Source organism: Pristiophorus japonicus, chromosome 11 (genome assembly GCF_044704955.1).
Source record: "Pristiophorus japonicus isolate sPriJap1 chromosome 11, sPriJap1.hap1, whole genome shotgun sequence".
Lineage (NCBI taxonomy): Eukaryota > Metazoa > Chordata > Chondrichthyes > Pristiophoridae > Pristiophorus > Pristiophorus japonicus.
The window spans coordinates 25,409,594-25,425,443 of record NC_091987.1 but is presented as its reverse complement, the minus strand read 5'-3'; the positions used below and the strand labels follow the sequence as shown (position 1 = coordinate 25,425,443).

At 48.5% G+C, this 15,850-nt stretch overlaps 1 protein-coding gene and 1 non-coding gene across 2 annotated transcripts in view; both read right to left on the bottom strand.

Annotated features, from left to right (window-relative positions):
• The window catches only part of LOC139275517 (prostaglandin E2 receptor EP3 subtype-like), a 32,530-nt gene extending 25,609 nt beyond the window's left edge, over positions 1-6,921 (bottom strand). The window contains exon 1 of the mRNA XM_070892688.1: positions 6,886-6,921. Coding sequence (XP_070748789.1) covers positions 6,886-6,921 — 36 coding nt within the window. The remainder of the gene's footprint in view (positions 1-6,885) is intronic.
• On the bottom strand, positions 6,160-6,354 carry LOC139276616 (U2 spliceosomal RNA). The gene has a single exon (XR_011595957.1). It is a non-coding gene; the product is annotated as a U2 spliceosomal RNA (small nuclear RNA).
• Positions 6,922-15,850: the final 8,929 nt, after the last annotated feature.

The window sequence follows — 15,850 nt, the reverse complement described above, 5'->3', positions numbered from 1 at the left end:
AGGACACTCGGGTGGAGCTGGAGGACACTCGGGTGGAGCTGGAGGACACTCGGGTGGAGCTGGAGGACACTCGGGGGGGCTGGAGGACACTCGGGGGGCTGGAGGACACTCGGGGGGCTGGAGGACACTTGGGGGGGGCTGGAGGACACTCGTGGGGCTGGAGGACACTCGGGGGGCTGGAGGACACTCGGGGGGCTGGAGGACACTTGGGGGGGGCTGGAGGACACTCGGGGGGCTGGAGGACACTCGGGGGGCTGGAGGACACTTGGGGGGGCTGGAGAACACTCGGGGGGGCTGGAGGACACTCGGGGGGCTGGAGGACACTCGGGGGAGGCTGGAGGACACTCAGGGGGGGGGGGCTGGAGGACACTCGGGGGGGGCTGGAGGACACTCGGGGGAGGCTGGAGGACACTCTGGGGTGCTGGAGGACACTCGAGGGGCTGGAGGACACTCGGGGGGGCTGGAGGATACTTGGGGGGGGCTGGAGGACACTCGGGGGGCTGGAGGATACTTGGGGGGGGGGCTGGAGGACACTCGGGGGGCTGGAGAACACTTGGAGAGGCTGGAGGACACTCGGAGAGGCTGGAGGACACTCGGAGAGGCTGGAGGACACTCGGGGGGCTGGAGAACACTTGGAGAGGCTGGAGGACACTCGGAGAGGCTGGAGGACACTCGGAGAGGCTGGAGAACACTCGGGGGGGCTGGAGGACACTCGGAGAGGCTGGAGGACACTCGGGGGGCTGGAGGATACTCGGAGAGGCTGAAGGACACTCGGGGGAGCTGGAGGACACTCGGGGGGGGCTGGAGGACACTCGGGGGGGGGGGCTGGAGGACACTCGGGGGAGGCTGGAGGACACTCGGGGGGCTGGAGGACACTCGGGGGGCTGGAGGACACTCGGGGGGGGCTGGAGGACACTCGGGGGGGGGGGCTGGAGGACACTCGGGGGGGGGGGGCTGGAGGACACTCGGGGGAGGCTGGAGGACACTCGGGGGAGGCTGGAGGACACTCGGGGGGCTGGAGGACACTCGGGGGGGGCTGGAGGACACTCGGGGGGGGGGGCTGGAGGACACTCGGGGGGGGGGGCTGGAGGACACTCGGGGGAGGCTGGAGGACACTCGGGGGAGGCTGGAGGACACTCGGGGGGGGCTGGAGGACACTCGGGGGAGGCTGGAGGACACTCGGGGGAGGCTGGAGGACACTCGGGGGGGGGGGCTGGAGGACACTCGGGGGAGGCTGGAGGACACTCTGGGGTGCTGGAGGACACTCGAGGGGCTGGAGGACACTCGGGGGGCTGGAGGATACTTGGGGGGGGGGCTGGAGGACACTCGGGGGGCTGGAGAACACTTGGAGAGGCTGGAGGACACTCGGAGAGGCTGGAGGACACTCGGGGGGCTGGAGGACACTTGGGGGAGGTTGGAGGACACTCGGAGAGGCTGGAGGACACTCGGGGGGCTGGAGGACACTTGGGGGAGGTTGGAGGACACTCGGGGGGCTGGAGAACACTCGGAGAGGCTGGAGGACACTCGGGGGGCTGGAGGACACTTGGGGGAGGTTGGAGGACACTCGGAGAGGCTGGAGGACACTCGGGGGGCTGGAGGACACTTGGGGGAGGTTGGAGGACACTCGGGGGGCTGGAGAACACTCGGAGAGGCTGGAGGACACTCGGAGAGGCTGAAGGACACTCGGGGGGCTGGAGGACACTCGGAGAGGCTGAAGGACACTCGGAGAGGCTGAAGGACACTCAGGGGGGCTGGAGGACACTCGGGGGGCTGAAGGATACTCGGGGGGAGCTGGAGGATCTTTGGGGGGGAGGGGGCTGGAGGTTGGAGGCTGGAGGGGGGCATTGGAAGTAAGAGGCCTCATGGGGTGGGGCGGTTGTCGGTGGCCTTGGAGGGAGGTAGGGGGGAGATGGGAAGGGTGGGAGGTGTCCGATTGTGGGGTTTGGCGAGGCAGGAACGCTAACTCCAGCAGGTAAGTGGAAAGGCACAATTCCTGGATCCAACAGTCCTCATCATCCTATAGCTGGCAGCTTCTCCGAGGCCTGGGAAACCATGGAAACCAAAAATGTAAAGAGTTACATTTAAAATGGTGCTATCGAATGAGGCACGCAGCTTCCTTATAATATTTAACGTGTCAACGTGTATGGAGAAAGAGTCAGATTGAACACTATGGGCTAGACTTTCCACTTTCACGCTAAGGCCGAGAAAAATGGGCCTTGTTCCAGTGATGCGGGACGTATCGCCCGTGCTGATTGCCGGCTAAAGGCCCATTTCCTTTTTGCGATTTTCCACTCGCCCAGCGATGTCAAATGGGCGATGTCATTTCTCGGCGATGTCCTGATCGCCCAAAGAAAACGGAAGTGAATGAAAAAAAAACTTCCCTAGCAACGCATTACTGCGCATGTGCAGGTTGATTTTTTTTTCAGGTTGATGCTTCTTCCCGCATTTTGAGAGGTCAAGGGTCTTCACACATGCTCAGAAGCTCTGGGGAGTCTGGGAGAAACAGAGTGAGAGGAGAAAGGAAGCAGGTCAGAAAGTCTTATCCAAATTACAGATAAATTTAAAGAATGGAGGGAGGTGCAGGAAAGAGAAGGGCCAAACCCTTCAGCGAAGAGGCAAATGAGGCTCTCGTAAATGCTGTCAGCTCCAGGTGGGAGGATCTGACACGGGGTGGGCAGGAGAAACCACCCCGAGCATATCGCAGGAATTGGTCCGAAATAGCCGACGTAGTCCCATCGGCCTCCAATGAAATGCGCACACCGGACCAGTGTCGCAAACGGTGGAACAGCCTACTGGCAGCTGCGAGAGTAGTTGAAGTTTATATTTATGTATTATTTAATGATCTAAATAGTAACTAGAATCCGCAATGTTATTGGGTTACATTTAAACATAACTAAATTTTACACAACCCAGCATAAAGTTAAATGTTCACTTGTTCACTTGTTATCGTTACTTAACTGTTCCCTTTCCATTCTTTCTGAAATGGTCACTTGTGCATGACTGAAATGGTCACTTGTTGTCATCACTGAAATGGTCACTTGTTAACGTGACTTAAATGGCCACTTGTTATCATCACTGAAATGGTCACTTGTTGTTATGACTGAAATGGTCACTTGTTGTTATGACTGAAATCGTCAATTGTTATCATCACTGAAATGGTCACTTGTTATCATGACTGAAATGGTCACTTGTTATCATCACTGAAATGGTTACTTGTTGTCATCACTGAAATGGTCACTTGTTATCATGACTGAAATGGTCACTTGTTATCATCACTGAAATGGTTACTTGTTGTCATCACTGAAATGGTCACTTGTTATCATGACTGAAATGGTCACTTGTTATCATCACTGAAATGGTTACTTGTTGTCATCACTGAAATGGTCACTTGTTGTCATCACTGAAATGGTCACTTGTTATCATGACTGAAATGGTCACTTATTGTTATGACTGAAATCGTCAATTGTTATCGCAACTGAAATGGTCACTTGTTGTTATGACTGAAATCGTCAATTGTTATCGCAACTGAAATGGTTACTTGTTGTCATCACTGAAATGGTCACTTGTTCTGTAAAATGTTCATTTCTTCTTCTTGAAACGTTTTGGGGATTTTGAGGGAAGGGTGGGTTGGTGTGGGGGGTGGGGGGGTTGGAGGGAGGGTGTTGTTCATTAGTTCTTTGTTAATTAAAAAAAAATTCTACAACTTTTGAACCTTCTCTCTTACTTACATAAGTTTTACAACGTACAGTTCTTCATGCAGATTTGTTTGTTTATTCTGTTTCCCCACGGAATATCATTAAATAACTTCACTATGTAAAAACTATTAAATAAATAATTCCAATATATGCATAAATAAGGTGATAATACCTATTTATATTCCCTGTCTCAAATTTCTGAGTACAATTTGCATCAATTTTACTCTCTAAATAACTCAGAACAATTCTCCACCCTTCCTCAGAAGTTAAAAATGGCGTCCGTAGTGCCCATTTCCCTCTCTAAGGCCCTGAAAAAGCAACTATTTTTGAGCACTCTTTTGGGCCTTGCATCGGCCCAGCGAAGTGCATGCTAAGTGCTGAAACTTGGGATGAGCCTTGTGTGGGCAATCATTTGGGTGATCATCTCAGCGATCAAAGTGGAAACTTGGCGACCTATTTTTCCGGCGATATTTTGGGCCTAGTTTCCACTTTTTGCTCAAAATGGGGGATAGAGGTCCATTTTGGGCCATAGATGGGCCTTAGATGGGCGACGTGAAGTGGAAAGTCTAGCCCTATGAGCTCAAACTAAAGTGTGACCTTAGTCTTTTATTGCACGTCTCCAGAGCGCCTCTCCAACCTGTGAAGCCTCCTTAAATACCTGTGCTCCCAAGGGTTTATGGGATCCATTTGGATTCCAGGGAATGAGCCCTCTAGTGGCTGTACAGAGTAAATACAAGTCCACATATATAACAACATTCCCCCCCTCCCTGCCCCCCGTCGCCCAAACTCAATAGTGTAACTATTTACAAAGTGAGTCGATCTGGGGCTCTTGCTCTGGTTGATCGTCTCGGTGTGAAAGCTGGTGTTGTTGAATCATTTGTTGGGCCTTCGCTGGGCTGCTGTGCAGCTGGCCTTGCTGGGCTGCCTGGTGTGTTGGGCCCTGCAGGGCTGCTGTGGATGATGGTTTCTGCTTCGTGGTCAACCATGGTGCCGGTTGCCGCTGGTGTGTGTGTTGGGGATCCAAGGTGGGTTGCTCAGGATAGTCCGTGAATTTAAGTTTGATTTGGGCCAAGTGTTTCCGGTGAATGAGTCCATTTAAAAGTTTGACCCAAAACACCCTGCTCCCCTCTTTGGCCACGACAGTGCCGGGAAGCCACTTGGGACCTTGTCCATAATTTAATACAAATACAGGATCATTGATTTCAATCTCGGGTGACACATTTGCGCTATCATGGTATGCACTTTGTTGAAGCCGCCTGCTCTCGACCTGTTCATGTAGATCAGGGTGAACTAACGAGAGACTTGTCTTAAGTGCTCTTTTCATGAGCAGTTCAGCAGGTGGGATCCCAGTGAGTGAGTGGGGTCTTGTGCGGTAGCTAAGCAGGACTTGGGATAGGCGAGTCTGCAGTGAGCCTTCAGTTACCCTCTTCAAGCCTTGCTTGATGGTTTGCACTGCTCTCTCTGCCTGACTATTGGACGCTGGTTTAACTGGGGCAGCTGTGACATGTTTGATCCTTTTACGGGTCATAAATTCTTTGAACTCGGCACTGGTAAAACATGGCCCGTTGTCGCTCACCAGGACATCGGGTAAGCCGTGTGTGGCAAACATGGCCCGCAGGCTTTCAGTGGTGGCAGCGGATGTGCTAGTCGACATTATCTCACATTCAATCCATTTGGAGTACGCGTCTACAACCACAAGGAACATTTTACCCAAGAACGGGCCTGCATAGTCGACGTGTTTGGAGGGCCAAGACCATAAACTTAGCGGCGCCTCCCTGGGTACATTGCTTAACTGTGAGCATGTATTACATCTGTGAACGCAGGACTCTAAGTCCGCATCGATATCGGGCCACCACACGTGGGATCTGTCTATCATTTTCATCATTACAATGCCTGGGTGGGTACTGTGGAGGTCATTGATGAAGGTGTCTCTGCCCTTCTTGGGGACCGTTACTCGATTGCCCCACAGAAGGCAGCCTGCCTGTATAGACATTTCATCATTGCGCCGCTGGAACGGCTTTATCTCTTCCTGCATTTCCACTGGGACACTGGACCAGCTCCCGTGAAGCACACAGCTTTTGACTAGAGAAAATAAGGGGTCCTGGCTTGTCCAGGTTTTGATTTGCCGGGCAGTGACGGGTGATTGCTCACTCTCAAATGCTTCCAAAACTATGGCTAGATCTGCAGGCTGTGCCATTTCCACCCTCATGTTGGGCAATGGCAGCCTACTGAGAGCAACAGCGCATTTTTCTGTGCCTGTCCTGTGGTGGATGGCATAGTTGTATGCGGACAACATGAGCACCTATCTTTTTTTAAAATTCGTTGCCAATCTTTCCAATTCTTTGTCAAATCACAAACACCAGAGGTCACCCTGCACCTGTCAAGGATCACTCTGCGCCAATGCTCTTAGCCAAAAGGCCTAGAGCCACTGCACCGTTCTTGGAAGTACTGCAATACCAGGTTCGTGCCATGGAGGTGGGTGTGTACCCCCCACACACCTCCGTGGAGGTGGATGGGTCAAGCAACCCCACCCACCTCCTATTTCCAAAAAGCATAGGAGAACCACCTTCCTGATCCAGGGAGAACCACTTTCTGGTCATGGTTACTCTCCTGTCAGGTCAGTTACGCATGATCTTAGCCAAAAGGCCGAGACAACGAAAAAAAAAAAAATAAATAAAAACATGAGCACCTATCTCTGGATGCGGACCGATGCGTTGGTATTTATCCCTTTACTCTCGGAAAACAGGGATATAAGTGGCTTATGGTCAGTTTCCAATTCGAATTTTAGCCCAAACAGGGATTGATGCATTTTCTTTACCCCATAGACACACGCTAACGCTTCTTTTTCAATCATGCTGTAGGCTCTCTCAGCCTTAGACAGACGCCTGGATGCATAAGCAACCAATTGCAGTTTCCCAAAATCATCAGCTTGTTGCAATACACACCCGACGCCATATGACGATGCATCACATGCTAGTACCAAACGCTTACATGGATCATACAACACAAGCAATTTGTTTGAGCATAACAATTTTCTCGCTTTTACAAAGGCATTTTCTTGGCTTTTGCCCCAAACCCATTCGCCCCCTTTTCGTAGTAAGACATGCAGTGGTTCTAGCAGGGTGCTGAGACCCGGTAAGAAGTTACCAAATTAGTTCAAGAGTCCCAGAAATGACCGCAGCTCCGTCACGTTCTGTGGCCTCGGTGCGTTCTCGATTGCCTCCATCTTCGCGTTGGTTGGCCTGATGTTGTCCGCCGCAATCCTCCTTCCCAGGAACTCCACTTCAGGCACCAGGAAAACACACTTCGAGCATTTTAACCTGAGCCCCACGCGGTTGAGTCGACTAAGAACCTCCTCCAGGTTCTGCAGGTGCTCGACTGTGTTCCGACCTGTGACCAAGATGTTGTCCTGGAAGACCACGGTATGCGGGACCGACTTCAGTAAGCTTTCCATGTTTCTCTGGACTATCGCAGCCGCTGATCAGATTCCAAACGGGCATCTGTTACAAATAAAAAGACCTTTGTGCGTGTTGATGCAGGTGAGGGCCTTCGATGATTCCTCTAGTTCCTGCGTCATGTAGACTGAAGTCAGATCCAGCTTTGTGAACGTCTTTCCTCCCGCCAGCGTTGCAAAGAGGTTGTCGGCCTTTGGTAGTGGGTATTGGTCCTGCAGGGAGAAACGATTGATAGTTACTTTGTAATCGGCAAGATTCTGACGGTACCATCACCCTTGAGGACTGAGACAATCGGACTGGCCCACTCGCTGAACTCGATCGGTGAAATTATGCCTTCTCTTTGCAGCCGGTCTAGCTCGATCTCTACACTTTTTCTCATCATGTACGGTACTGCTCTTGCCTTGTGATGGATGTGTCATGCCCCCGGAATTAGGTGGATCTGCACTTTTGCTCCTTGGAATTTCTCGATGCCTGGTTCGAACAGCAAAGGAAATTTGTTTAAGACCTGGGCACACGAAGTGCCGTCAGTGGGCTATAGCACTCAGACGTCGTCCCAGTTCCAGCGTATCTTTCCCAGCCACCTCCTGCCGAGCAACGTGGGACCATCGCCCGGTACCACCCAGAGTGGTAGCTTGTGCACCGCACCATCGTAGGAGACTTTTATGGTAGCACTGCCGATTACCGGAATCAGTTCTTTCGTGTAAGTTCTTAGTTTCCTGTCAACTGGAGTTAAGACTGGCCTTGAGGCCTTGTTGCACCACAACCTTTCAAAGTCTTTTTGCCCATGATGGACTGGCTCGCGCCTGTGTCCAGCTCCGTTGACACCGGGAATCCATTTAGTTCAACATTCAGCATTATCGGGGGACATTTCGTGGTGAATGTGTGCACCCCATGTACCTCTGCCTCCTCTATCTGAGGCTCTGGTTCATCGTGATGCTCTGTAGATCTGTCTTCCTCTGCAACATGGTGGTTTGGAGGTTTAATAGGCTTTGCAGCTCGCCTGCACACTCATTGTAGGTGTCCCATTGTTACACAGCCCTTGCAAATGTACTTTTTGAATCGTCATGAATGGAAACGATGATCACCCCCGCAGCGCCAACAAGGTGTTAATGGCCTTGCATTCATCACCTTGATGGTGGACTCAGACATCTGTGGACGTGCAGCTGTAGGTATGTGTGACCTACCTGTTCGTTGCGATTCGAAAACAGCATCACTTTGTTCACAGTACTTGTAGCAGCACTTGTGTGCTGAGAGATTTGCTTCGTATTGTCACTGGTGGCAATGAATGTCTGGGTTATCGCTATGGCCTGACTCAAGTTTGGGGTCTCTACAGTCAAAAGTTTGCGAAGTATGGTTTTGTGGCCAATGCCAAGTACAAAAAAGTCTCTGAGCATGTGCTCCAAATGTCCTTCAAATTCGCAATGTCCTGCAAGGCATCTTAGCTCGGTGACATGACTCGCCACTTCCTTCAGACCTTTTGTAGGTGTAGAACCAGTACCTCGCCATCAGAACGCTTTCCTTCGGATTCAAATGCTCTCGGACCAGTCTGCACAAATCGTTGTATGATTTTTCCATGGGTTTCGCTGGAGTGAGCAGATTCTTCATGAGGCCATGCGTTGGTGCCCCACAGAAGGAGGATCGCCCTTCATTTGGCAGCAATCTCTTCCCCTTCTAGCTCGTTAGCCACGAAGTATTGGTCAAGTCGCTCTACAAAACTTTCCCAATAATCTCCCCCTGAAAATTTATCCAGGATGCCCATTGTTCTCTGCATCTTTTGGTTCGCTATCTGTATCTCATTGCCAGTTGCTGTGTCTGGAGAAAGAGTCAGACTGAACACTTTGCGCTCAAAGAAAAGTGTTACCTTAGTCTTCTATTGCAGGTCTCCAGAGTGCCTCTCCAACCTGTGAAGCCTCCTTAAATACCTGTGCTCCCAAGGGATTATGGGATCGCTTGGGACTCCAGGGGATGAGCCCTCTGGTGGCTGTACAGAGCAAATACAAGTCCACATATATAACACAGTCGATCCAGTCTCTCCTCATGTGTCAGTCCTGCCGTCCTGGGAATCAGTCGGGTGAACCATCGCTGCACTCCCTCAATAGCAAGAACGCCCTTGCTCAGATTAGGAGACCAAAACTGAACACAATATTCCAGGTGAGGCCTCACCAAGGCCCTCTGCAGCTGCAAGACCTCCCTGCTCCTATACGCAAATCCCCTAGCTATGAAGTCCAACATGCCATTTGCCTTCTTCATCGCCTGCTATACCTGCATGCCAACCTTCAATGACTGATGTACCATGACACCCAGGCCTCATTGCACCTCCTCTTTTCCTACTCTGACACCATTCAGATAATATTCTGCCTTCATGTTTTTGCCACTAAAGTTGATAACCTCACATTTATCCACATTATACTATATCTGCAATGCATTTGCCCACTCAAGTAACCTGTCCAAGTCACACTGCAGCCTCTTAGCATCCTCCTCACAGCTCACACCGCCACCCATCCATATACTAACATTAGACTACACTTAAAGCACTGTGAACAGTTCTTGTCTCCATATACTAACGTTAAACTACCTTGGAGCGCTGTGCACAGTTCGGATCTGCATATGTCTTGGTTAGACCACACTTGGAGAACTGTGCCCAGTTCTGCTCTCCATATAGCTTCGTTAGACCACATTTGAAGTATTGTGCACAGTTCTGGTTTCCAGATACTTTGGTTGGACCACACCTGGAGCACTGTGCTTAATTCTGGTCACCATATACTAGGGTTAGACCACCCTTGGGGTACTGTGCACAGTTCTGCTCTCCATATAGCTTCGTTGGACCACACGAAGCATTGTGAACAGTTCTGGTTTCCATATACCTTGGTTAGACCACATTTGCTGCAGTTTGCACAGTTCTGGTCTCTATTCACCTTGATTCGACCATACTTGGAGCACTGTGCATAGTTCTGGTCTCCAGATATCTGGGTTAGACTACACTTGAAGCATTGTGCACAGTTCTGGTCTACATATAGCTTGGTTAGATCATACTTGGAACATTGTGCACCAGTTTGGTCTCCATATACATTGGTTAGACCATACTTGGAGCACTGCGCAAAGTTCTGGTCTCCATATACCTTGGTTAGACAACACTTGAAATATAGTGCACAGTTCTGGTCTGCATATACTAAGGTTAGATACCTTGGAGCATTGTGCACAGTTCTGGTCTCCATGTACATTGGTTAGACCATACTTGGAGCACTGTGCACAGTTCTGGTCTCCATATACCTTGGTTACACCATGCTTGGAGCACTGTCCCCAGTTCTGTTCTCCATATAGCTTCGTTAGATCACACTTGAAGTATTATGCACAGTTCTGCTCTACATATGCCTTGGTTAGACCACTTTGAAAAGTGTGTCCAATTCTGCTCCACATATAGCTTTGTTAGACTACACATGAAGTATTGTGCACAGTTCTGGTATCCATGTACGTTAGTTAGACCACACTTGGTGCACTGTGCACAGTTCTGGTCTCCATATTCCTGGGTTAGTCTACACTTGGAGCATTGTGCACAGTTCTAGCCTCCTGGGAGAAATGTAGAATTCAGCAGAGGAGGACAAAAGGTTTAATTAGGAGGGGGAAAATAGAGTATGAGAGGAAGCTTGCTGGGAATATAAAAACTGACTGCAAAAGCTTCTATAGATATGTGAAGAGAAAAAGATTAGTGAAGACAAATGTAGGTCCTTTGCGGTCGGATTCAGATGAATTTATAATAGGGAACAAAGAAATGGTAGTCCAATTGAACAAATACTTTGGTTCTGTCTTCACGAAGAAGACACAAATAACCTTCCAGAAGTATCAGGGGACCGAGGGTCGAGTGAGAAGGAGCTACTGAAGGATATCCTTATTAGGCGGGAAATTGTGTTTGGGAAATTGATGGGATTGAAGGCCGATAAATCCCCGGGCTTGATAGTCTGCATCCCAGAGTACTTAAGGAAGTGGCCCTAGAAATACTGGATGCGTTGGTGATCATTTCCAACAGTCTAGCGACTCTGGATCAGTTCCGATGGACTGGAGGGTAGCTAATGTAACACCACTTTTTTAAAAAGGAGGGAGAGAGATAACAGCTAATTATAGATCAGTTAGCCTGACATCAGTAGTGGGGAAAATGTTGGAATCAATTATTAAAGATGAAATAGCAGCGCATTTGGAAAGCAGTGACAGGATCGGTCCAAGTCAGCATGGATTTATGAAAGGGAAATCATGCATGACAAATCTTCTGGAATTTTTTGAGGATGTAACTAGGAGAGTGGACAAGGGAGAACCAGTGGATGTGGTGTATCTGGACTTTCAAAAGGCTTTTGACAAGGTCCCACACAAGAGATTGGTGTGCAAAATTAAAGCACATGGTATTGGGGGTAACGTACTGACGTGGATAGAGAACTGGTTGGCAGACAGGAAGCAGAGAGTCGGGATAAACGGGTCCTTCTCAGAATGGCAGGCAGTGACTAGTGGGGTGCCGCAGGGCTCAGTGCTTGGACCCCGGCTATTTACAATATACATCAATGATTTAGATGAAGGAATTGAGTATAATATCTCCAAGTTTGCAGATGACACTAAACTGGGTGGCAGTGTGAGCTGTGAGGGGGATGCTAAGAGGCTGCAGGGTGACTTGGACAGGTTAGGTGAGTGGGCAAATGCATGGCAGATGCAGTATAATGTGGATAAATGTGAGGTTATCCACTTTGGGGGCAAAAACACGAAGGCAGAATATTATCTGAATGGCGGCAGGTTCGGTAAAGGGGAGGTGCAATGAGACCTGGGTGTCATGGTTCATCAGTCATTGAAAGTTGGCATGCAGGTACAGCAGGCGGTAAAGAAGGCAAATGGTATGTTGGCCTTCATAGCTAGGGGATTTGCGTATAGGAGCAGGGAGGTCTTACTGCAATTGTACAGGGCCTTGGTAAGGCCTCACCTGGAATATTGTGTTGAGTTTTGGTCTAATCTGAGGAAGGACATTCTTGCTATTGAGGGAGTGCAGCGAAGGTTCACCAGACTGATTCCCAGGATGGCTGGACTGACATATGAGGAGAGATTGGATTGACTGGGCCTGTATTCACTGGAGTTCAGAAGGATGAGAGGGGATCTCATAGAAACATATAAAATTCTGACGGGGCTGGACAGGTTAGATGCAGGAAGAATGTTCCCAATGTTGGGGAAGTCCAGAACCAGGGGACACAGTCTAAGGATAAGGGGTAAGCCATTTAGGACTGAGATGAGGAGAAACTTCTTCACTCAGAGAGTTGTTAACCTGTGGAATTCCCTACCACAGAGAGTTGTTAATGCCAGTTCATTAGATATATTCAAGAGGGAATTAGATATGGCCCTTATGGCTAAAGGGATCAAGGGGTATGGAGAGAAAGCAGGAAAGGGATACTGAGGTGAAGGATCAGCCATGATCTTATTGAATGGTGGTGCAGGCTTGAAGGGCCGAATGGCCTACTCCTACATCTATTTTTTATGTTTCTATTTTTCCATGTATCTTGGTTATGTTAGATCTCTTAATTTCCAATAAAATACGAACTCCGATTGTAGTTTTAATTTCTTTATTTTGGCAGACAGCAGTAACAAGCTCTTGGCTTTAAGCCAGGTCTTTGTCCTTCTGAGACCACATGGTCAAAATGGCTGTACTTATACCTGGATCAATTTACAGAAAAGAACTCGCCTTCTTTGACCTTATTGGCTCAATTAATAGTCTTTTAACCTTTTAATTGGCTCGCTACCCAAAATCCTAAAATGTCAAGTTGATTGATGACTTAATGCAACATGCTGAACTGCACGTAGCAGCCTTGAATTGGGGGTCTGTGAATTTTCACAGTCTGTCTAAATGCAGCCTGTTTGAATTCTCTATCAATCCCCCCTTTGATTCTTTCACAAACTGAATCATAAAACATCGGCTATCACTGGTTAAACATTCGACAAAATAATTTCATACATGTTAATATAGTTTCCTTCTAAAATTTGTTGCTGTTTTTCGCCACATGTCCGGACTAGTAGCTTCCACACAAATTTACACCAACCCGAGTTCCATCGTGGCCACAATGGAAGTCTGGTTTTAGTAGGTTAATTAACCTTATTTCAATTTAATCCAAATCAATATCTTAATTCAACCAATAAACAACCTTCCCTTAAGCATAACATACCCCTGTGCCATGTACAGACGGTCTGCTGGGACCTGCAAGGTGTCTCACATGCGGGACAGCAGCTACAGCCGCCTGGTCGCAACAATATTTAATCAACATAAACAAACAATATAAAAGTAAAATAATTACAACAAATAGAATTAAACCTTCCACCAATGAAGTTCCTATTGAACCTAACCATTCAGTGGCTCCACTCCACAAAGTGAATGATGGGGGTTGCTTAAGTTTTTCTACCTCCTTTTGGATATGCTCCGCTAAGTGGGTAATTTCTTCGGAGCTATCTGGGATATATGTGCAACACACAGTTCCGAGTAGGGTGCAAGTACCTCCCTTTTCAGCCAGGATGTAATCAAGGGCCAGTCTATTCTGTAGGGCTACTGTGCGGATTGCTACCATTTCTGCATTGATTTTAACTAGGGCCTCTGAGGTATCATTGGCTACCCCTTCCACAACGGATGCCATGTTAATGGATTCCCTTGCCAGTCTGGCGGTCCCATACCTGGGGATCAGAATGGCAAAGAACCTTTCTGTTTCTGTGATAGCTCTCTTAGGACGGTGTAAATGTTCCGACAGTGACTTTATATGATACATATAAGGCACAATGTAGGCTAAATAGCAGGATCCCATCCAATTCTGGGGCAACCAAGGGTAGGCCTTGTGGCCACACACCCAATAGGTGTCATTATAGGCAATGAAAGTTAGCTGTTTCTTTGTCAGCAACACTCCGGGGCCTGTCCAGGCTTTTCCATCCGTTTTATTCAGAATCCCCGTTACGTTAAGAAGTCCCACATTGGCCCAGTTTGGACGGTTCCGTGGCTTGATTATATTATAATTCCAAGAGCAGTTACTATATCCCATATTTTGGCCTCCTTTGATGTTTCTAATCAGACAGACCGATTCTCCCGGTCTTCCTATTCCTGTTGTATTAGTGATAACAAAAAATGGGGGCCGTTTGGAATTATTGTAGCACGGTTGGTATACCCCGTCAAAGATAGTCAGATTGTAACCTGCTGACTTCCATTTACGTGCCCAGTTTTCCGTATCCTGAAACGCATTGCCTGTTTTGTTTTGATTAATTATCCACTCAGCCATTTCCGAGATATTCAAGGGAACTGGCCTCAAGGAATCCCTCCCTTTGAGTGAATAGGAATATGCGCACACACCCAACAACTAGAAATGTTACCTTGTTTGGCATAAATGTATGACATATAAAAAGGTATTTATATGTAATTCCCTTGCTACCCTACTATTTCCCTTTGGTGCAGAGGGTCGGCTAGTAAGAAGTAGGCAAATGCCTAGAATACCTACAAATCAGTAATACAGTAAATTTATACATTTTGGCAAAAAGTAATTGTCCTTATTAGATTTCAGCTTCAGTTACGGGTGCTCGTTAACGTGTGAGGCGTGGATCCAGGCTTTCTTTCTTTGGACTTTAACAGCTGCCTGGGTGGTCAATAACACTTGATAAGGTCCCTCCCACTTGGCACCCAAAGGTTCTTTATGCAACTTTTTCACATACACCCAGACTCCCGGGATGATGTCGTGTCCTCCTTCGGGTGGATTACCCCAAGCTGCCGATACCTGTCGGGAAACAGAACTAATAGCATTGGTTAAGTCCTGACAGTATGATAACAAAGTGTCACTCATTAAATGAACATCAGCTTTCCGTAAATCAATAGTTCCTGGTAGCGATATGGGTCTTCGTGTTATATCTTCAAATGGGCTTAGACCTGTAGTTCTGTTCGGGGTTGCCCTAATGTTACATAGCACTATTGGTAGTGCCTGGGGCCATGGTGTTCCTTCTTGGTGATATTTGGCAAGCCGTTGTTTCAGAGTTCGATTCATTCGCTCTACTTGTCCTGATGATTGTGGGTGATAAGGACAGTGTAAATCCCACGTAATGTTCAGTAACCTGCAGACTTCTTGGCAGACAGCAGCTGTGAATTGTGTTCCCTGATCTGAGTCAATGCTACTTGGGACTCCCCATCGGGGAATGTAATCCTTACACAAGACCTTTGCAGTGTGATTGGCTGTGGCTCTTTGAGTTGGGACAGCTTCTACCCATCTAGAGAATCTGTCGACCATGACAAGAATGTTAGTGTATCCTTGGCATGAAGGAAGAGATATATAATCAACCTGCAGATGCTGGAATGGTCCGACAGGGGCAGGGGGCCTCAGTTGGGGCATTACCGTGATGGGTCCAGAATTATTTTTCTGACAGACCACACAGCGGTCTGTTACCAGCTGGGCATGTTTTTTAAATCCCCGACCCCACCAGCTTTTCTAGAACCGTGCCGTCATCTGTTGTGCGGCCAAGTGTCCCCACAAGTGGATCTGTTGGGCTAAAAAAAGTATTGAGCACAGTTCTAATTAATATATACTATGGTCGTTCACACTTTTAGCATTGTGCTCAGTTCTGGTCTGCATAAAATAGGGTTAGACCTCCCTTGGAGAACAGTGCATAGTTCTGCTCTCCATATAGCTTCGTTAGGGCACACTTGTATTGTGCACAGTT